The 23,530-nt window shown below is 34.4% G+C and overlaps 1 protein-coding gene across 1 annotated transcript; it reads left to right on the top strand.

Annotated features, from left to right (window-relative positions):
- LOC126704659 (cyclic nucleotide-gated ion channel 1-like) lies at nucleotides 1-22,595 on the top strand. The gene is made up of 7 exons (XM_050403691.1): nucleotides 1-432; nucleotides 1,696-1,908; nucleotides 2,934-3,223; nucleotides 5,641-5,752; nucleotides 21,160-21,435; nucleotides 22,102-22,214; nucleotides 22,256-22,595. Exons 2-7 carry the CDS (start codon nucleotides 1,723-1,725, stop codon nucleotides 22,593-22,595), a joined length of 1,317 nt encoding a protein of 438 aa, XP_050259648.1. The 5' UTR covers nucleotides 1-432; nucleotides 1,696-1,722.
- The last annotated feature ends 935 nt before the right edge of the window (nucleotides 22,596-23,530 follow it).

Genomic DNA, 23,530 nt, shown 5'->3' with positions numbered 1-23,530 from the left:
GACGACATTGAGGGGCAGGGGCAAGTTCTTAAGAATGGTGGAGGTGATTCAGTGAAAAAAACAAAGACATTGAAGACATATATTCTTGACCCAAGGGAGAAATTCCTTAAAAGATGGAGTGTAGGATTTGTATTGTCGTGTGTGACTGCAGTAGCACTGGATCCATTGTTCTTTTACCTTCCTGTGATCAATTAAAACAAGAAGTGCATTGGGTTTGACAGTAGATTGTGGAAAACAACTCTCGTTTTGCGATCTTTCTTCGATATCATTCACCTACTGCATATTATATTGCAATTTTGCACTGGTTTTATTGACGAGGAACTTCGGAAACAAGGAAAACCTGAGTTAAATACAGATGCTTGGAAAATAGCTCAGAAATATTTGTGGCCTTGGTTCTTATTCGACATTCTAACTATTCTCCCCATCCCACAGGTAAGGGAGACCTCAGTTAATATTTTATATTAAATGTACTATTCTTATCTTTTAATATGATTAATTCACTTTATGGGGTTAAGTTTATGTTAATCCATAAATTTTTTTTTTCTTTTTCTTTTTAGAAATGCTAAAATTAGTACAATTGACTCTAATTACAAAGTGATGTAGCGAGGAATGTAATTTAGGACACTTCAATGAGAAACTAAATGAGTATTTGAATTAATTTTCATGATGTGTGCAAAATTGTGACACATTAATTTTCGAGACTCATACATTAAAATTTGTAAGTAAAACCTATGTTTGTAATACCAAGCAGTCAAAGTTGAATGGTTTCAAAACTTTGTTTGTAAGTAAGCTTTTTTTTATTTATTTATTTAATTATTTATTTATTTTTAATTTTTTTTAAGAGCTTTATAGCTTAACCGTCATCTCCTAGTATTTATAATGGAGACTTCCAAAATTCAAATCCACCATCTTCTACTGTAACTATCAAATTAAAATTTTTATTTTATTTTATTCTTATTTGACAATATTAATTAGATTTTTGGTTAACAAAATATTGGTCATATAATCTAGTTATAAATATAACATTTAATTTATTTGTTGATTATACTCAAATATAGCATTTGATTTTTGGAATAAAAAAAATTGTCAAAACTAGGTTTCACAATAAAGTAGAAGATAATTTTCTAACTGACTCTTAAATTTTGTACATTTCAAGGGAAATTACCCCAAAACTCAATACAAAATCAATCATAAGTGACTTTTGAGGATTAAAAGTTGACGAGTTTTACTTTAATTAATGATTAAGTTGACATGTATTAAAAAATAATTAATTTATGTTGTTCCTTATATTTTTATTTTGTCAACAATTAGTATATGCTAGTTTACATTTTCATTTTCTTCAAAAAAAAAAAAAAATAGTTTACATTTTTCTGTATTAAGTTAGTGTTGAATCTTAGGGCCCATTTGGATTGAGAGGAGAGAGAGGGGGAATAGGGTAAAGTTGGCTAAAAATAGGTTAATTTTGGGCCAACTCTACTCTACTCCCCCTCAATCCAAACGGACCATTAGTCTATTTCTTTTTTTTGAATTTTTTTAATAAAAAAAATGGATTCAAAATTTGACTCCTTAAAGATTAAATCCTAGTTTAATTTCCATGCTACACCCATAAATCACTAGTTACTTTAAATTATCATTGTCCTACACATGGATTTTGTCCATTCGCTCTAAACACGAATTTTTTTGTAATCTATTCAGGTGGTAGTTCCAATTATTATTTCAGAAATGAGAGGCACAGAATCTACAAATAAAGTAAAATTCCTGAACGCTATTGTTCTCTTCCAATATGTGCCTAGAGTTTATCAAATCTACCTATCCTGGAGGAAACTAATAACAACTGACAAGAAATTTGATAGAATCATACTGGTCAAAGCTTCATTGAATTTCATTCTATACATCCTTGCTGGACATGTAAGTTTGATTACGGAGTAATTTCATATTCATTAATAGTGTGCATTTGGATGGTAGGATTTGGACATATTGATTTGGATTTGGGTGATTAAAATCTAAATACCTTGTTTGGATGGTTTAAAAAATATCAAGGATTTGGATTTGACAAATATAATCTATCAAGAATTTTAAACCTCTAATATTCTTGAATTTGGAATGATATCTAAAATTAATGGATTTGAAATTAGGGCATTTCAAATCTGTTGATTTAAAATTCAAATTCAAATCCAAATCTAAGTTTCGAAATGCAACATAAATTTATTCTTGACAAGTTTTGATATTTTATTAACGTCTTGTTGGCTTTGATAAACATTCATTTCAAATGAACCAACATACAAAAAAAATAAATTATAGATTCCATAGGTTTCATGTTATCAACTTGTGGCCAAGATTCCAGTCAAATTTACTCAGCTCCCCTCTACTCTCCCTTCTTCTTCCTCCATCTAAACTAGCTCTTGGTGATGATCCTACTATCCTACATTACTTTTTGGACAAAGTTCAACTACAAAATTGGTTGTAGCCTAAGGCTATAATCTTATTCAATAAAATAAATATTATTACATATTTTTAAAATCTAACCTTTGAATTGCATGTTTACACTTTCAATACACATGTCAAATTTTGTGTTAATCAGATATTATGTACCATATGATCTATAATGTTATATTTTATACATAATTTTAAAGTACAAAACTTGCAATTTAAACAATTTATTGATGATATACCTATTGATTTCTAATTTTTTAGAAATTTTGCAAGCATGGAGAATATAAGAAAAAGATGTAATCCAATTGTGGATTTGTTAAAATTCACTTATTGAGAATGGTTTATTTCTAATACCTTTCTTTAATAGACATTAAGAAGTTTCATCATGTCTACAGTTTTTTTTTTCTCTTAATATTATTGATCACAATTAATAATAATTGGTTAGGATATCTACATATATAGTTTATTAATGTTTAATTAATGATTTTGTGGTCTTTTAGGTATTGGGAGCCTTTTGGTATTTTTTCTCTACTCAACGACTAGCAGCTTGCTGGCACATAGCGTGTGATCAAAATCATACTGGATGTTATGGAACTTCTTTTAACTGCAATGATCGCAGTTCTGGAGATCTCTCTTTTATAAATGATATTTGCCCAATAAATGTCCCATATACAACGTCCACCTTTGACTTTGGAATATTTCTTCTGGCCCTTCAGTCTGGTGTCTTAGAATCGCCAGATTTTCCACAAAAATTATATTTCAGTTTCTGGTGGGGCATGCGAAATCTGAGGTTTGCACATATTAGACTTTTATTTTTCTATATTTAATCTATTCTTAAATTTGATGTTTGTGACTATAATAATTAATTTCCCCTCGTTTAAATTTTGCAAGAAGAACATAAATCCTCGTCACACATTTGTTCATTTGTATGGTAGAAAAACCTTATCTTGAGCCATGTGTTATAATTTATTGAGTCAAATCCTAATTAGCAATCCAATTATTAAAAATATATAAATATATATATATATATATATATATATATATATATATATATATATATATATATATATATAACCATTCCCCTTCATCGTCAAACTCTTCCCCTTCCCCTTAACTTTCACCTTCCTTTGGCTTAGTTGTTAAGAGCATTCACATTCAAAATGCTATTTTAGCACTACAAATACCAAATAAAGTGCATACATTCGGTTGGTTATTTCCAAATTTTTTTTAGGAACAAGCTACAATAAACTGCTATCTATAGTACTTACTATAGCAACAAGCTAAACATTTAACCCCATTATTAATTTAATTCTATCTCTTTCCTTCAATTAAAAAATGACAAAATTTGGCTAAAAACTTAGTTGTAGTCTAAGGCTAAAACTTAATTCCCACTAAAAAAATAAACATTACTATATATTTTAAAAATATAACCGTTGGATTGTATGTTTTTTATGTTTTTAACATATATATTCAATTTCATGTTAATCGGATGTTATTTATTATATGATTCATAAACTTATTTTTTTATGCATAATTTTAGATTACAAAAACTTGAAATTTAAACATCTGGTTGATGACATAGCTAATTGATCTTTGAATTTATGGAAATTTTGCAAGCATAGAGAATAAAAGAAGAAAATGGATCTAATGGTGGATTTGTTAAATTAAGTGGAGTTGTAACTTTAGGCTACAACCTAATTTGTAACCAAACTTTATCCATTAAAAAATCACTCTCTTCTCTTTGTCCCCAATGTCTCTCTCTTCCCTCTCTCCTCCCCCTCAAACCTCTCTCTCTCTCTCTCAATGGGTTATGGTGGTAATGGTTGGCAATGGCTTGGGATTGATTTTGGAATGGGTCACAGTGGGTTCATGGGTTTGTGGTTGGGTTGAGGTGTTGATTTTGGAATGGGTTTTGCTGGGGAAGGTGTTTCTTGGCGGTGGGTTGTGGATCGACTTTGTTGGGTTGTGGGTTATGGTGGTGGTTGGGTTGCTAGTTGCTATGGGTTTTTTGGTTGGTTTTGTCATGGATCATCATGGGTTGTTTTGATTTTCATTTTGGGTTTTGTGTCTAGTTGTGCTGTGGTTTGAGGAAGACAGATTGAGAGAAACTAAACCGTTTCTTTTCATTCTTTGTTTTATACATATTATTTTAATGGGTTGCGTGTTAAAGTAGTTGAAATTATTTATATTATTTTAATGTGTTGAATGTTAAAATAGAAGACGAGATATAGTGTGAGTTATGAAATAGTGTTAAAATAGATAAAATAGTTTTTTGAAATGCTAGCTAAAATTTTTAGATGTTTGGATCTAAATTATCTTATGGGACCAATTAGGCTAGTCCCAATATAAGTATCAATAATGCCAAAGAGGCCATACATAAATCTTAGGGCATTTGGAGTTCCTGAATTCTAGTCGCATTCCACGAGTGTACTCACTTTGTAGATTTGGTTACAACCTTGTCATGAGAAAAAAGAAAAAAAAAAGAAAAAAAAATGGAAATGAAAATGAAAAATGAGTTTTATTTAATTCAAGTTGCAAATTATTTAAAGTTGGGCAAGACTTAGGTACAGTACTTAGATTTCCTTCCTTAGGTTTCCCTTTTAAGATTTTGTCATGTGGATTTTTTTCTCATGGAATGGATGTGTATTTATAAATTAAGTAGTCCTGAATCTTAAAAGAGAAATTTAAGGAATAATACATAAAGTACTGTATCTAAGTTTTGTCCTTTAAAGTTAACTAGGGAGGACCAATATCACTGTTGACATCAGAGTTGGGGATAGTGGTGGTGGTTATGGAGTCAATGACTGTAATAGTTTAGGGGAAGGTTTTTGTTTGTTTTGTTTGTTTGTTTTGTTTTGCTTTTCTCTCTTTTCTTTTCTTTTTTCTTAATGTTTTTTTTTTTTTTTTTTTTTTTTTTTTTTTTTTTTTTTTTTTATGACTAGTCTAGTGATTAGGATCCTACTTAATAAATTATAACACATGACACAATATTATTAAATAGGAAGATCATCAGGTATTGCTTACATGGTCCTTTGGGAGGATCAAAGGCCATAAACTAATGATCTTGAATGCCTAAGTGTAGATTTTCACATCTCCTTCTAACAGCTTGGTTTCCCCTAAAATTTGTGTATTTTTATTTTATGCATTGTATAGTTATAAAGTTTTGAGATTAGTATCTTAGACACTATATTTGTGCCATTTTTGTAGTTCTCTTGGTGAAAACCTCCAAACAAGTAGCTATATATGGGAAAACTGCTTTGCACTTTCTATTTCCATCTTTGGCTTGATTCTATTTCTATATTTCTTGGGAAATTTGCAGGTGAGTACCCATTTCTCTTATGTTTTTCTTCTTTTCTTTCTAAAAAATGTTTAAGCCTCCTAGTTACATGTGAAATTATTCATTACATTTAATGCATTACACCTTTCTCTCATACGAAAGTAAACTCTAATTGGTGTGGGTTCAACAGATAAAACCCATGTTTATGTGGAGAGGTTTGTAATACACTAGGTACATAATGTACTAAATGGAGAAGAGATAGAGTGCGATTTCTAGATAGGTATGACACATCAATAATTTAATAAGTTATATGCTAATAGTCATATTACTTTTAGTAGTACTATTACATTGATACAATTTTTTATTTTATAAATTCGATTGTTACAATAGGGTAAGTGAAATTTGTACATTAGATGTTTCTGTTGAAAACATCGGGGATCATTTATCATTTCAAGATTATAGTTTTGTTATTAGGGGTTGGATAATTAAATAAGAATATGACAGATTGTTAGTGACGAGTAGTGTAAAATGGTCATCTATAAAGTGACTATCATTACTAAGGACAATCGTAAGCACACATTAAAGTTCAGATATAAATTCTTCACTTAAATGGTGCAAGTGTAACAGACGTACAACCTTTCTAGCCACCAGTTCACAGCTATCACAACTACCTCAAGCTGATCATTACACAACTGTTACAGAACATTGAATGGAGAAGTTAAATGGCTATTAAATGAGCATTTAAGCCTCCAGCTCAACCATAACTAATGGATAACAATTAAACACTTGTCCATATTGGAAACCGTCCATGTTAATGATGAGTAAAAGTATGGACGAGTGTAAATGCATTAATTCTAGACATCATTTGATATCCAAATGATAAATGAGCACAGAGCCATTACTCCCGTCCAATTATGCGTATTTAATAGCCGTTACAGACATTAAAAGACTAAGGATAAATGGTCATTATTAGGCTATAAATCCTCCAACTGTGGTACAACATTAGATAGGCCACTTAATTGAGCATTTACTTATACAAAAGCCAGTAGAGACAAGTAAGTGGGGCAAGTTGAACACACACACAAATTATTCTACAGATTATAAATTTCTAAAAAATTTAAGCTAATTTAAGCATTGGAGGGTTCTTGGCAGGCCCTAAACCGGTGTCATTATCTATTTTGTGCTTACTTTGGTATAGGATCTCATCAAGGTCGTCCATAGTACTGACGAGGAACATACTGATGAACTCTAGGTTGTCCATTGTATTAAAGAGGTACATACTGACGAGCTCTAGGTCGTCCATCGTATTGAAAAGGGAACATACTGATGAGGTGAAATTCTGCTTCATCAATTTGGCGCCGTCTGTGGGGATCGACAGGCTATCAATCAATAAGCAGTTGAATTCTCTACTAAGTAAGTTCCTTAGAACCGATAGACTTAACCACAGCTGCATTGCCGGACCCAGTGGTGATCGCTCAACAAATCCAAGTACTAATAGCCAATGTGCAAGAATTGAAGAAACAAATTGAAGACTTGAAGCGGAGAGTGTGTCTAGGGGACACAAATACATCATAGCCACGGCGTAATCGCAATGACAATGACAACAAAGCCCACAATTCAGGAAATAGCAGAAGAGAAACTTCTAAGCACACCACATAGTCAACTCATGGCAACAATCAGATGATGAAAAACATGAAGAAGAAGTTAGATGAAGTTAAGAATGCCATGAAGGTAAAGATAATGATAAATCTTGATGGCATGATCAAGAGGACAGTGTTTTGGAGTGCCCCTTGCCTCCCAAATTTCGTCTCCCACAATTGCAGGTTTATGATGGCACTAAGGATCCCCTAGATCACATAGGGGCATTCAAGACAATATTAAACCTCCAGCAAACCCTAGACGAGGTAATTTACAGATCATTCACAACAACCCTTAGAGAAGCAGCAAGGGTGTGGTTTAGCAAGTTGCCCACGACATCTATCACGAACTTTGAGTAGCTGAGCGACTCTTTTGTCCACCATTTCATTGGGGGCTGACGCCATAAGAGGCCCACCTCATACCAGCTAACTATGAAGTTACAAGAAGGGGAAACCCTGAGAGAGTATGTAAAATGCTTTAGCAAAACAGTGTTAGAAATTCATGAGGCAAACGATCAGGTGATAATAACGACCTTCCAAGCAGGGTTGAACAATCCTAACCTCGTCTTCTCTTTAGGGAAGACTCTGCCAACTACAATGACAGACCTCTTGTTCAAAGCCTAGAAGTACATGAACAAAGAGGATGCATTAACTGCAAATGGAATAGATGGCAAGCAAAAAATGGAAGAAATCGATGAGTTCCAACACAAAAAGAAGGAAAAGAAGGATCGTTCTCCCAGTCAAAAGAATGACAACGAAAATACGCAAGCTCGAACAAGATCGACAAGTATTCTAGAAGAGGAACTCGTTACCTTGAATCACTCAACGGCAAACAGTTACCTCGTCCATGGAATGTAGAGCACTTCAAGTGGTATTATCGCTAGTTAGATGAAGTTTTCAATTTTCTTTCATCAAACTGTTTTCTAAGCAATAATGAATAAGCGGGCATTTTTCCCCCACATGAATAAATGTCGTTCTCTTGAAAGATATAAAAGTATTATTTATCATACCAAAAAAAAAAAAAAACTTTGAAAGAAAAGCCCGTCATTGAAAGTCCAAAGAGTAAAACCAAGTAGATGATAAAAATCTCGATAAGAGTAAAATTGTCACATAAGGTTCAATTTGGATGAGTACAATCATAATGACAATCAAATTCTCAAAGCAAGAGTAAGTCATATGATTAAATTTGCATGGTTAAAAACCAATGAGTACAATCATAATGACGATTAAATTCTCAATACAAGAGTAAGTCATATGATTAAATTCACATGGTTAAAAACCGACGAGTACAATCATAATGAAGATCAAATTCTCAAAGCGAGAGTAAGTTATATGATTAACTTCACATGGTTAAAAACCGACGAACACAATCATAATGACGATCAAATTTTCAAAGCGAGAGTAAGTCATATGATTAATTTCACATGGTTAAAAACTGACGAACACAATCATAATAACGATCAAATTCTCAAAGTGAGAGTAAGTCATATGATTAAATTCGCATGGTTAAAAACCGACGAGTAGTTTTTCTAAAAATGAAAACAAAAATCAAGGCGCGTGGAAGCTCAAGAAAACTTTGCACGTGCAACCAATGAAGAGAAGGTACATGTCAATCACCTGACGAGAAAGTCACCTCGCATTAAATGTGATGGAATGAGAATCTCATGACACGAAGGGGAGATTGAACTACCAAAAACCTTTCATATTCCTACGTTCGTCCAAACAAAGGACGACAAAGGAATAAAGGGGGCAACTGACGAGTAGTGTAAAATGGTAATCTATAAAGTCACCGTCATTACTAAAGATGACCGTCATTACTAAAGATGATCATCATTACTAAGGACAATCATAAGCACACATTAATGTTCAGATATAAATTCTTCACTTAAATGGTGCAAGTGTAATGGATGCACAAACTTTCCAACCACCAGCTCACAATTGTCACAACTACCTCGAGCTGATCATTACACAGCTGTTGCAGAACATTGAATGGGCAAGTTAAATGGCTATTAAATGAGCATTTAAGCCTCCAGCTTAACTATAACTAAAGGATAGCGATAAAATGCTCATCCATATCACAAACCATCCATGTTAATGACGAGTAAAAGTATGGACGAGTGTAAACGCATCAGTTCCAGACAACATTTATTGTCCAAATGATAAATGAGTACAGAGTCATTACTATCGTCCAATTATGCTCATTTAACGGCCATTACAGACGTTAAAGATTGAGGATAAATGGTCATTATTAGGCCATAAATCCTCCAACTGTGGTATAGCGTTAAAGAGGCCAGTAAATTAAGCATTTACTCATACAAAGGCTATATAAAACCAGGAGAGACAAGTAAGTGGGCAGGTTGAACACACACACAAATTACTCTACAGATTACAAATTCTAAAGAGTTTAAGCTAATTTAAGTATTAGAGGGTCCTTGGTAGGCCCCAAACCGATGTCATTATCTGTTTAGTACTTACTTTGCTATAGGATCTCTAGGTCGTCCAGAGTATTGATCCATTGTATTGAAGAGGTACATACTAACGAGCTCCAGGTCGTCCATCATACTGAAAAGGGAACATATTGACGATGTGAAATTCGGCTTCATTAGTTAGGTTTGTACGTTTTTAAGCCCCTTAAATACAACCAAATTAACTTAGCTATTTAGCCAAGTGATTAACTTAGGTAAATTATGCAAATCTAGGTTAACACATACATCATATCATTGATAAGTGCGGAAAATAAAGAACACAATGATATGATAACCCAAGAAAACCAAACCGGTAAAAAACCTGGGGAGGATTTAACCTAGCTATCCTCAAGGTAAAATAGATCCACTATGAAAGCATTGAAGTTTACACAATAGCAACTCAGACCATTAACATCCTATTCCTACCTCGAGTAGGAAACTTACTACCACGACCACGTGACAGCTCTAAGTCCACAGACTACTTCTTTCTTGGATTCACAGCTACAAACACTCCCGCTTGTGTATCTTTAAGCTCTTAATGCAGAAACTGAATCGATCATCAAGCTCTTGACATAATCTTGATTCTTGATAACCCTAAGTATATGTGAAGGTAAACACCTCTAGATCTCACAAGAGGTTCACATACACAGCATAAACAATAACTGCAACAATAGTAAAACGTGGCTAGGATTTTTCCTTTTATACTTAAGGCAAAACATAAAACCCTACACATCAAACGGGCTTGGGCTGAGTTGGAAAATTCTATAGAAAAAAAATCTGTACGAGCTTCGATTGATCGAGCCAAGCAGATTTACACAGTAAATCTTGCAATACACTCGATTCCAACTTTACACATAAACATACTTTGAGCAAGTCTAAAACAAGACTAAACGTTTTGATTATGGTTTGCCAACATTACAAATTTAAGTTCTAATACATTTAAACCTAAAGTCTTAGAACCCAACAAGGTTAGTCTTTAAATAAATCTTATTTACTTATAAGAGATAGAGATTTGGTTTTCTTTGATTTTGAATGTTACTTTATCTTGTAAAGCCATATATATATATATATATATATGGCTTTGTGTTACTTAAAAAAGCATGTTTGAAAAATATGATTATTGAGTGAGTTTTCACTTTGGAAGTATGGACTCCCAAGTAGTCCATTTATCAATTTGGAGGTCTTGGTTCCCTCAAAGCAATCAACACAAAAATTCGGGGGGAAGCAATCAACACAAAAATTGGGTCCTCATCACTCACTTAGAAGAGCCTTGCAATCATTAACCAAAGCAGAAAGCCTAGTGGTAGTTGAAAGATAGCCCGATACTAGATCAACAACTCTAGCAAAAGTTTTAACTATCATAGCTTGTAGTTGAAGTTTTTATTTTATTTTATTTATTTTTAATGAGAAGAAACATTGTACATTTATTAAAAACTAAACAACCAAATCAGCTAAGGTTACGGCATTAAGATGTAAAGGAACACTCTCAATCCCCAACGACAAATCATTGATATGTCTAGCATAACTAGCAAAGATTGTAAGTTATAGAATTACCTTGTCTCTTAACATGAGAAACACTGAACACAACAAAGGATTGCTAAAAACTTTGCCTCCTCAACCAAATGACCATAAGAAGCAAAAGAAGGTTCATCATTTTTAAAGTTATTCATAATTTTCTCTAAATTTCCTTCAAGAATAATAGATGATGATGATGTGCTGAAATCGCCAGTGAGTTATAAACTCTAAGTCACGCCAATGAATACCTGTGGAGTAAAAACACAAAGACCAAATAGATGGCATCAGTGTGGTACCAGTCAAGAACCTTCTGAAGGTCAAGTTAGCGAATGAGAAATCTCTAAGAACTCTATAGTGAGAGACCTAGGGATTTTCTGCGTTTTGAGGAATGAGGAGGTCTGGTGCTTATATAGTGGTGAGTAGTGAATCAAGATCCCTTAGGAGTAGGGATTTTCCCTTATAGGGAAAATTTGCTATTAGGGTTTTCGAGATTGTAGTTCTTTCATGCGTGATGCACAAGATGTTTCCTTGTATGAATACTCATGGGGGCCAAGGAAGACCAAGCCAGCCCCGTCGGCTTTTTCATTCACCCCGTCATTCTTTTACTTACCCCATCGGCCTTCCATCGCGTCGGGAATTAACATGGCCTCATCACTTTCACGCCGTCCCTTTGGATCATTTGTCTGCTCCTATGGGACTGATGGACCCATGGGCGCCGTTAGTTTCCTTGCATGGTGTTACAGAGATTTGTTGAACCTTAGTCAAAATTACCCCTATTAGATGAAAACCCCAATTCTTGTGTAAAAACTATAGCTCTGACCGCTGCCATAGCCTCAACTCAATCAACTAATATGGGTAGATTGCACTTCTCTGTCATGGAAGCCATAACTTGTCCCAAACAGTTCCAAATCACAATACCAACACCACCCTTCCTATTTTTATTAAACACAGCACCATCAAAATTAATTTTGAAAAGTGGCTGAGGCGGACGAATCAAACGAACTCTGGTTGGACTACGGGAAATATCTGGAGCAACACTTGGGCAATTTCGAGTAAAATCTTCATAAGCAGCAACTGCAGTAGGCCTAACCTAACCAATGGGGAATGATTTAGTGCTCATTCATAGCAAGTTCCTCCTGTACCAGATTGTCCACACCAAAACATTGAAGAGATCTAGGTTCTTTCTTATATCAATAACTTACATAACTAGGTCCCCAAACCAAAAGAAAGATGTTGAACTTCAAAAATTCTACATTGAGTTTGAATCCCAGATTGGTGAAAGACAAGGATAACTCCAAAGAGCATGCAAAGTATCTTCTGAAGATTAATGGCAATGATCACAAATGTCTTCAAGGATGACCTTGCTACGTAGTAGATTCGCTTTAGATGGGATAGAGTTTTTGCAAGCCCATCATAATAAATTATTTATCTTACTCTGAACTGTCAAACCCCATATTTTCTTCCACTCCACTTTACCCAATGAAGACTCTCTTTGATCTAGGTCCATGAACTCTTTAGCCAAAAACTTGTAACCAGATTTTACAGAGTATTGACCAGATTGATTTAAAGGCCAAATAAGTGTATCCTGAATTCAATTTCTACAAAGATGAATGGATAAAATAGAAGATAAGAATAAATTCTCTAGCTGAGTTAAATCCCACTGCTTGGTGGGCTGACTAAGGAGATCAACTACATGAGCTGTGGATAACTCTTCAGATAAAGGAGATTGAAGCTGAGGTTGATCCCTAGAAGATAGCCACGAGTTAGATAGAAGAATGTCTTCCCCAATTCCCACCCTCCAGTAGACTCCTTTTTTAAGCACCACCCTACCCTTCAAAATACTTTTCCAAATATAAGACCTCGACATACCTTCTTTGACTTCCAAAATAGAGCAATTAAGGAAGAATTAAAAACCCTATAAAATAGAGTCTTTATTATGCAATAACCGCCAGGCTTGCTTAGCTAGGAGAGCATCATTAAACATAGCTAAATCTTTAAAACCCATGCCACCTTCAATATTAGGCTTGCAAAATTCCTTCCATCTCACCTAGTAAATTTTTCTACAGTCACCTCGCTGTCCTAGAACCTCTTGATTAAATTCTCCAAATCATTACATAAACCCAATGGCAACTTGAAGCAACTCATAGAATAAGTTGGAATTGGTTGCACAACTGCCTTAATCAAAATCTCTCTTCTTGCCTTTGAGAAAAGCTTTTTCTCCCATCCTTGCAGCTTCCTTCATACATGTTCTTTGATGTATTCAAAGTTGGCCTTCTTTTTCCTACCCACAAAAGAGGGCAAACCAAGAGCCTCCTTAATTTGAGTCATCTTGTCTTCCGAGGTAGATTTACTAAAGAAGATAGTAGTCTTATTTCTATTAATCTGTTGACTTGAACACCTCTCATAAACCCCCAAGACATCCAACACTTTCTGACATTCCTTGAGTGTAGATTTATAGAATAGAAGGCTATCATTTGCAAATAAAAGATGGGTCAACTTAGGACTTCTCAAACTCAAAGAGAATCCATGTATAATCCCTTGTTGAGCAGCTTGAGAAATAAGACCATGGAGCCTTTCAATGCATAAGAGGAATAGGAAAGGGGAAAGAGGATCACCTTGTCTAATACCCCTTGTTGGCTTGATAAAACCTTTTGGTTCCCCATTGACTAAAACAAAGTAAGAGACCGTTTTGACACAAAGCATTAACAAAAAAAAAAAAAAAAAAAATCCAATATTCATTGAACCCCATCTTTCTCATTACAGACTCCATGGAAAGACCGCTACACTTTGTCATAAACTTTGCTCATATCCAGCTTCAGGGCTGTAAAACCATCTTTGACTGAATTGTGATGTTGCATGCTATGAAGAGTCTCAAAAGCCACCATGATGTTGTTAGAGATGAGATGGCTCTTGGTAAAGGCACTTTGATGCTCAGTGGTGATAATCTTCGGTAGAATTCTCTTTAGTCTATTAGCCAAGAGCTTAGAAAAAATCTTATATAGAACATTACATAGACTTATAGGTCTAAATTCAGAAACAAGTTCAGGCTTATTGACTTTCGGAATGAGAGCAATAATAGTATGGTTGAGATGTTGAGGAAGGGAAGCAAAATTAGGAAAAGAAAGTACAAACTGAATAACATCCATACCTACAAGATTCAAATAATTCTAATAGAAGAACGGCGGCATACCATTAGGTCCTGGAGCTTTTAGAGGTGTCATCTATTTAAGGGCAACCTGAACCTCTCAAGCCATAAACTCAGAATTAAGCTATTCATTCATACCTGAGGTGACCAAGCACGGAATTATGTTGATTGTTTCCTCTGGTTGACTGTTTCTTGTGGAGAAAAGTAAGATCTGGCAGTAATTAATGAGACAATCTACCATTTCTTTTGAATCAGTGGTCCAATATCCTGAAGAATTTCTAATATCATCAATGTTATTTTTCCAAAACCTCCTAATTGCTCTGTTATGAAAATATTTTGAATTTTTATCTCCATGAACAGTCCATAATGACCGTGATCTTTGTAACCACATTCTATTCTCTTTATCAAGTTAATCATTAACTTCACTTCTTAACTCCAACACCTGAAAATTTACCCTGGGCACCAGTTCCTCCTTCTCAGCCTGCTGAGGTTGTTTTCTCTTCACTCCAAGTCCCTCCTTACATTCCCAAAACAACTTAAAACTCCATTTTCACAAGGCTTTTCCACATTTATCAATTTTATGAACCTCTCGAATACCAGGATCAAAGCGATCAATGTTGGTCCAAACAGTCTCTACCGTTTCAAAACAACCTTTATCAAGTTGTAATTGAAGTTGGTTGAATAAGTTCAACTCGTCTTTGATATCTCAAGGTTCTGCTGTAACGCTTGTTGGAATATCTATAGCCCTTGAGAAGCCTGAAACTCAAATCCCTCTATGATCTTTAACTTCAACTATGTCACCAGCATTAAGAAAACTTGAATCACCCAAAGACGAACCATTAATATTTAATTTAACCCAATTATCTGCTTGTTTGCACCACTCAACTTGCACTGTGGTTTTGATTTTGATTTTGATTTTTTGGTCTTTCACATGCAAAGTGGAAGAAATCCACTACTCACCTCAAAGACTATAGAAGGGCTAGGAGCAGAGTTTTTGAACACATCTATTTCTATGTAACCACAAGGCCCACATTCACAAAGAGAAGACCAAGCTCCAAGGAGAACGATAGGAATGAAGAATTAAATTAATGCTACGAGGATAAAGGAGTTTAAAGAAAAAAAAAAGCATCAAGACAATTGTCCCCAAGGGAAAAGCCAAAATTGCCTTGCAAAGGGGCAATCCCTTAGGACATGGATAATGGATCCAAATTATAAGCCCGCGTAATTCTGTTACATAATGAAGTCACGTGTGTAGCACATGGTTACTAACCAAAACAAGTAATATATATATATATATATATATATATATATATATATATATATATATATAACTGAAACCTAACCAAAGCCTCTGCTAGCTGCACAATTTTTCACGTCACCTTTTTTTTTTTTTTTTTTTTTAATTCTTTTTAATGTAGAGACACACGGTTATTTTCTACCTTGCTTATATTAGTGAAAGCCTTCTCTCTAGCCTCATGATAAAACCCTAAACCTCTTCTTCAAGAACTGACCACTATTGAATCTAGACACCATTACAATTTGTACACCCAATAATATGTGTAGAGTGCCAGAGACATTCGCTACCCAAAAGTAAGTATCGTTATACCGTCATAACGCTCCCAATCAAACTCACAAACACACTCCATCTCCTTTTTCTTCTTCTTCATGCAATCCTATCTCCCATCTCAGTACTTAAGCCATCATGCTACCAGTTGCCTTGCTACAAATCTGTGGTTGTCCATCGACTCTAGGCTTCATCATAGTACCAGCAGTATATATATATCTCTCTCTCTCTCTCTGTTTGTCGGTTTAACTTATGAACACTTAAGAGTTATACTAATACAAAACTATGAACTTTGTTTACTGCTTTTGTTAAACTGCGTGTTGTACAACTGTATTGCTGATTTGCTATACTTTTGTAATTTAAAGAAGGTTGAGTTTTATTTGTGGCTCTGCCAATTTTCAATAAAAGAAAAAGTAAATCTTGTGGCTATAATTTCTTTACCGTGTAGTGTTGTGTTGTTGAGTAATGGGTGAATCAATCATCTATGTGTCGTGCAAAGTAAATATTTTATAATATAAAATCTATAATAGTGTTCCGTATTATATGTTAATATATTTATATTTGGTTTTGAAATTTGCTTAATTGTTTGGCGGTTCATATTTGACTATTCATACTAAATTTAATATTATTATTTTAAAGTGTGAATAATTTATAGAAAAACCATTCACAATTCAGGCATATTTTAAAGGAAGAAATCTTCTAGATTCAAAAGATACGCTTTAGCCCTCTATTCCAAATGTTAGTTTTATTACTTTTATAGTTTTACTTAAATTAACGCTTTGTTTGTTTCAATGTAAAGTATTTTCAGGAAAACATTTTCCAATTTTACTGTGTTTGTTTCGCAATAAAATATTTGGTCAAAAGTAAAATATTTTCAGTCAACCAAATCAACCTAGGCAAATTTATGTAAAATATTTTACACTTAAAATTTTGGTAAAATATTTTGCAATTTCTCTCTAACTCTCACCCGACAACTCTCAAGCTATCTATCTGTCCCTTTCATGCTATCTCTTTTCTCTCTCTCAATTTTCTCTCATTCTCAACTTGAACCTTCTCTCCTAAAACCTGGTGGCACCACCCACTAACCAGCGCAACCTAACAGCAGCGCCACCCACCGACCGGAGCCACTCACCGACCAGTGCTACCCACCAGCAGTGCCACCCACCTATGGCACCACCACCAACCGACTCCACACTCCTCCCTCCTCTCGTCTCTCTCACGAAGTCCATCGGGTTGTTGGTGGCTGTTCTGATCTTACTCTGATATTGCTGGTGGCGGCTTGGGTTTTTAATGGTTGCTCTGATCTTACTGATGGCTATTTCAATCTTGTTGCTGCTAGATTTGCTACGTTGTTGGATTTTCAAATTAGATTCTTTGTTCATGGATTTTCTTTTCAGGTTTTTAATCTGGTTTCGTGAGTGTTTTAGCTTTTCTGATATGAATTTTTGGGTTGTTGATGGTTGTTTTTTGGGTGGTTGGTGATGATTTGGTGGCCAACCGGAGCCACTCACCGACTAGTGCTACCCACCAACGGCGCCACCCACCTAGGGCTCCACCACTGACCGACTCCACACTCCTCCCTCCTCTCGTCTCTCTCACGAAGTCCATCGAGTTGTTGGTGGCTGTTCCGATCTTGCCCTGATATTGCTGGTGCTGGCTTGGGTTTTTAATGGTTGCTCTGATCTTATTGATGGCTATTTCAATCTTGTTGCTGCTAGATTTGCTTGGTTGTTGGATTTTCATATTAGATTCTTTGTTCGTGGATTTTCTTTTCAGGTTTTTGATCTGGTTTTATGAGTGTTTTAGCTTTTCTGATATGAATTTTTGGGTTGTTGATGGTTGTTTTGAAAATATTTTACATCAAAACAAACAAAGCGTAAGTGATATTTGAATGCCGGTGGAATTTTCTTAGTAAGGTTGTGTTTGAAATTGTAACTTTTAAATCAGTATGCTAGATTATGATACATTTTCAGTTACTAATATTGTTTGGTTCCTTAGCATAAAAGTTAGAACTTAGAAGCTATATGGGCGTGGTTATAAGAATATGTTTGTACTAATCTTTGTCCCATACAACGATTTAATATATAACATTGGTTACACATTTTTGGATTGAATATTCACTTTAGGATGTTGATTATAATGAGAAGAATTTTGTGTAACAGGTCGCCATCTTTGTACTCTACCATTGAGCCCAAATATTGGAAAAAATGTTTCTTATAGGATCTTTAATCCTTCCTTGACAATTGTACTTGCTCTTGCCTATACTTTTATTTTCGACTTTTTAAACCATATTGTTTTCTTTTGAAGGCCCGTGCTATTACCCAATCCATTAAATATCATTATCTATGTTTCCATACTAAAAGTTTGTGTTTTGGTAAATTCATATCTTTGTGGTAGGGAGTTTAATGAAAGATTTTTAAAATTTCATATTTGATAGCTTTCCCGTGACACGGGTTAGCGACTAGTTGTAACTAAAAACTGCAAGTAGTTTAACATGCACTCTATCTGATTCTTTTCGTTCTTCTCTTTTGTTTGGTCTCTCTTCTTACTCTCTATATTTTGATACTCCCCCTCAAGATAAGCTACTGGTGAGTGAATATTTACTATTCCCATCTTGGATAGAAGGCTATAGAATTGATTCAAAGGCTAGAGAATTGATTCAAACTCAAAGCTTTTGTCAAATGGTCGGCCAATTGGCACTGAGTCTTGACATGGATTAATCTAATAATTTTTGCTAATACCTTATTCCTTACCATATGACAATCAATTTCTATGTGTTTAGTTGTCTCATGGAACACAAGATATATTGGATCTAATGTGGAGAGCAAATTGACTGTCACAAAATAACAAAGCGTCCCTTCAATTTAAATATCCTTAAGAAGATATAATATCCAAACTATGTCATAAGTAGCAATTGCCATGGATCTATAATCAGCTTTTGCTGAAGATCTTGAGACTGTTGGTTGCTTCTTAGACTTCCAAGACACCAAAGAATCTCAAATAAGATGCAAGATCCAATCACAGACATTCTTGTGATATTCTTGTCTAGACACGAAGCCCAATTTGAATCTACAATGCCTTTTACAAGAAGTTTCGCACTAGGTGATAAAAATATTCCTTTCCCTAGTTCATTCTTCAAGTACAATAGAATTTTGTGTGCTTAATTCAAATGAGGCTTCTTTGGTTTTTTCATATATTGGCTCAACTTATGAACATCAAAAGTGATATCTGGTCTGGTAATGGTTAAGTATAGTGACCTACCAACCACCCTTTTATATATGCTTGTATTATCGAGAATCACACCTTCATACGTACTAAGCTTAATGTTTTATTCCATTGGAGTTTTGACAAGCTTGCAACAAATTGAACCTGCATCATTCAGTATCTTTAACTAGGTTGCATGGACACGCCATTTTTGGCGTCGTGTCCGCGTCCGACACGTGTCGGACACCGGAATGGGGATGACACGCCAGAATTCGGTGTCCGGCAATATCCCTTTTTTTTTTTTTTTCTTTTTTTTTTTGCTTCTCTGACATAGCACCGACGCGGTTCTGATGCGTTCGACACGCTAGCAGTGAAAAAAAAAAAATCACAGATTTTGACCGGTGAACTTACCAATACCATTGATTTTGTGATAAACCTAAAATAATATAGCAAGTTTAGAGTCTCTTAGACTGAAAGTTGAAACCACATCTCAAGTTCTTCTCAACCCACACTCCCTTTGTCGCTGCCCCTGCCCTCTGTCCCTCACCGGAGTTAGATCAGGCCGATCGGCGAGCTTCGATGTCGACGCCATGCCCTTTGTCCTCTGTCCCTTCCGATCTCTCTCTCTCTCTTGACGCGGACCGATCTCTTCTCTGTTCTCTCTCTGTTTTTTTTTCTTCTTTCTTTCTTTCCGATATTAATTTGAATGTATTGTTACTCACTTATTTATAATGCGTTTTTTTTTTTTTTTTAACTGCTACTGTGGCCTGTGTGCCCTTTGTCCCTTTTTTTTTTTTTTTTTAATATTAGTTATAACTTATAAATTTTTTTTTTTTTTTGTGTGTCCTACTATAGTTTTATTTATTTATTAAAGTTAAATATTGTAGGTGATTTTACTAAAATGAATACTGAAAGTGCTTGAAGATTTTGTGTATTATTGTAGTACTTTGGGTGTTAGTTTACTTATTTGTAGTTCTGACATAATTTAAATTTTAAACATAAACGTATTTTGTCTAAAAATATTAAAAAAATATGCCTAAATATAAAATTTAATTAATTATTTAACCGTCGTGTCCTGGCCATGTCGTGTCCTTATTTTTCAAAAATTGCCGTATCCCCGTGTCCGTGTCCGTGTCCGTGCAACGTAGATCTCCAATGCATTACTTTGACAAAGAGTGATTCCTTTCTCTAATCTTGTTACCTCCAACCCAAGAAAGAATTTTAAGTCACCCAAGTCCTTAAGCTTGAATTTTTAATCCAATAGCACGTTAAATTGATTTACAGCTTCTTGATCATTACTAGCATACTCCAAAAGAACATTGAAAAACTGCCCTTGTTGCCTAGTAAAGAGAGAGTAATCAGCTTTTGACTAAGTAAAGCTGATCAATTGGAGCAAAGTTGATAGAAAATTTGGAAAACCATTGCCTTGATGCCTGTTTCAGTCTATAAAGTGACTTATTAAGTTTACAAATCATCTCTCCCTTACTGTGAAAGCCTTGTAGAGGTGCCATATAAACTTCTAAATCAATGAATCTATATCGAATATAAGAGATGCATGTTTGAGTCTCTAGAAAGCCAAGTACCAGCATCATCCATAAGACTAACAATTTTATTCCTTCTCCTCCTAACCAAGGTAGTGGTTTGGGAAAAAATTATTGAAGTCTATAAATTCTACACCTTTGGTAGAGGATTTGAAACCGAAGTCTCCTCTCTTTATCTTATTTTCTTTTATTTATTTATTTTGAAAAGAAAAGTATAATAAACTTTAACACCAACACCCCCCCCCCCCCCCCCAGCTAATCCAATGAATTGTTCTAGGCATTGAAAATAACCATATTTTGATCTTTAAAAAACAAAACACAACAATTATACAAGGTCAGATTTGGTAAAATTGAACTGACTTTGTAGAGGTGGGACAGATGTACATGCAGTGGACAACATCAAAATCCATAAAAAAATGGGATAAGCTACGCATGAAGATGAAGTCAAGTCAACGACAAAAACAACATAAGAGCATGATAAAATGGATTATTAAAAAGGACTTTAATAGTACAACAAAAAGCAAGATTATGGAGAACATAAATAAGAGATATGAAGAAGACGAAGACGTTACTGTGGAGAACCTGATCCCTGATCTTCCTCTAGAACTTCAAAAGGAAGTCAAGCGCCATATCTGCTTACCTCTACTAAAGAATGTGAGTTTTATTACCTCTATTAATTTGCTAAATAACTGTATTATAAATTTCATTAATAATAATAAGAAAAAAGAGAATAATTTTATTAATAAATTATCAGTTTTATGATCACACAAGCAGGCTGAAGCAACTCGCATGGCTTGTTTATTTTTTTCTATTTATTTTTTTATGAATCAGATGAGATTTTTTGAAATATTAATTTTTAGAGCTACATAATCTATACTTAACATCATACTTAAAATTATTTTTTTTTGGTGGACATTGTTTAAGTGTATGTTGTATGAGTATATGATGAGTCTCAGGTATTTGTTGGGTAGATATGAGTTTTATAAATAATTATAAAAAGTTTCAATCGTGACTAGTCATTTAGATGTACAACGTAGATCTATTTGTAAGTATAATTATATTAATGAAAAAAGTTTTATAATAAAAAAATAAAAAAGGAATAGTTAATGGAATTGTCGTGGATCTTGAAGATCCCATTATTAAGCTCTGGCTCACCCCATTGTCATCTCTACTACGTAAAACTCTTTGGTCCATTATTTTGTAGTTAATTTTTTTTAATAGATTTTATGGTAATTTGAAACTAAGCATCTCTTTTTTATTTATTTATTAGTTAGGAAATAGATTTGTACTTCAGCTTATTTGTTTTTTTTTTATGAGCAGCTCAAAATCATAAAAGATAATGGCTTGGCTAAGCGTACACAACTGTTGCATAAGATTTGCGACTCTCTCCAGAGCATCGCTACATCGTCAAGGAGGGAGACCCTATTGATGCAGTATTCTTGATTACAGAAGGCATTGTATTGACTTGTACAAGCAATAATAGTGAAGGAGCTAACTCCCAACATGCTGAGCGCCTTTTAAACGGTCAGTACTTTGGAGGAAAACTTCTTGAATGGATTTTGACACCTAAATCCGACGACATGCGCAACCTATCCATACTTCCTGTTTCTTCAAAAACCCTCAAAACCCACACAAAAGTGGAAGCGTTTGCTCTAATGGCCCATGACTTGAAACAAATATGGCATTCTAAGTTGTCACGATTGGACACACAGCAATTGAAGACCCGGGCAGCTTTACGTGTACAACGAATCTGGCGCCAGCATCGTGCAAAGACGGATGATGATGTTGTTCAAGACAGGGCAGCCTCTCTTTGATAAAGACAATGGAAACGGTGTCGTGTTGAATTCCATTTGTCAAGTGCACCGTATCACTTAAAATCATGAGTTTTTAATAAAGAGAAAAACGCTGTGTTTCATTTATTCAGTTATTTTAGCTTTTGATTTCTGTTTTTCACGCGTGTAATAGGTGGTTAAGTTGTTAAGCCTGTTGTAACAGAATCTCCACCTTTTTAGCTTAGCTTTCTCTCTCCTCTGTGATTATATAAACAGAGCTGGACTCAGTGATTTAATTAGCTAGCCATTTTATGCAATAGTAGAAATCTTTCTATTTAGAATTGTTCACTATTACAGTCTGTTGCTGCAATCAACTAAAGTGTTGGTGCTTCAAGAAAACGTCAGAATCAAGCAGTGCCGACACTGTTGCTGTGGTAATTAGCTAGCCATACAGCTGCTACTTTGTTTGGATTCTGGGTGGTTGCACCATTCTGAAAATGATAAAGGTAGATTTAGAAAAAAGAATAATATGTGAAATAATAAACTCTTTAGGGTAACATTAAATAAGGATTCTGCGTAAACCTTTATCTTGTAAGCATTAACACATGCGATGCATATCTAATCTTATTTCATACAATAGGATCCCATTATGCTTCATTCATTTTTTACTAGTGGAATGTATGGACACCATGATACATAGGGCATTTTTTTTTCTTTTTCCACATTATAAAAGGTAAATTACACATACTACCCATGTGGTATACCCTTATAATATGAGACTACTTTGTAGTTTATTGCATGACATCTACTTCCCTTGTAATTTGCTTTATGAGAATACATTTATCTCTCTTGTATTTTTCTGTAAGAAATTTTTATCTCACTTTCGTAATTCGACATCTATAAATATCTATAAAATTGAATATGTTTGACTAATAGTTGACTTCTACATGTTGTATTACATAAGTTTTAGAACCTCC

This window comes from Quercus robur, chromosome 11 (assembly GCF_932294415.1).
Source record: "Quercus robur chromosome 11, dhQueRobu3.1, whole genome shotgun sequence".
Classification (NCBI taxonomy): Eukaryota; Viridiplantae; Streptophyta; class Magnoliopsida; order Fagales; family Fagaceae; genus Quercus; species Quercus robur.
This window is presented reverse-complemented; position numbering and strand designations above follow the sequence as displayed.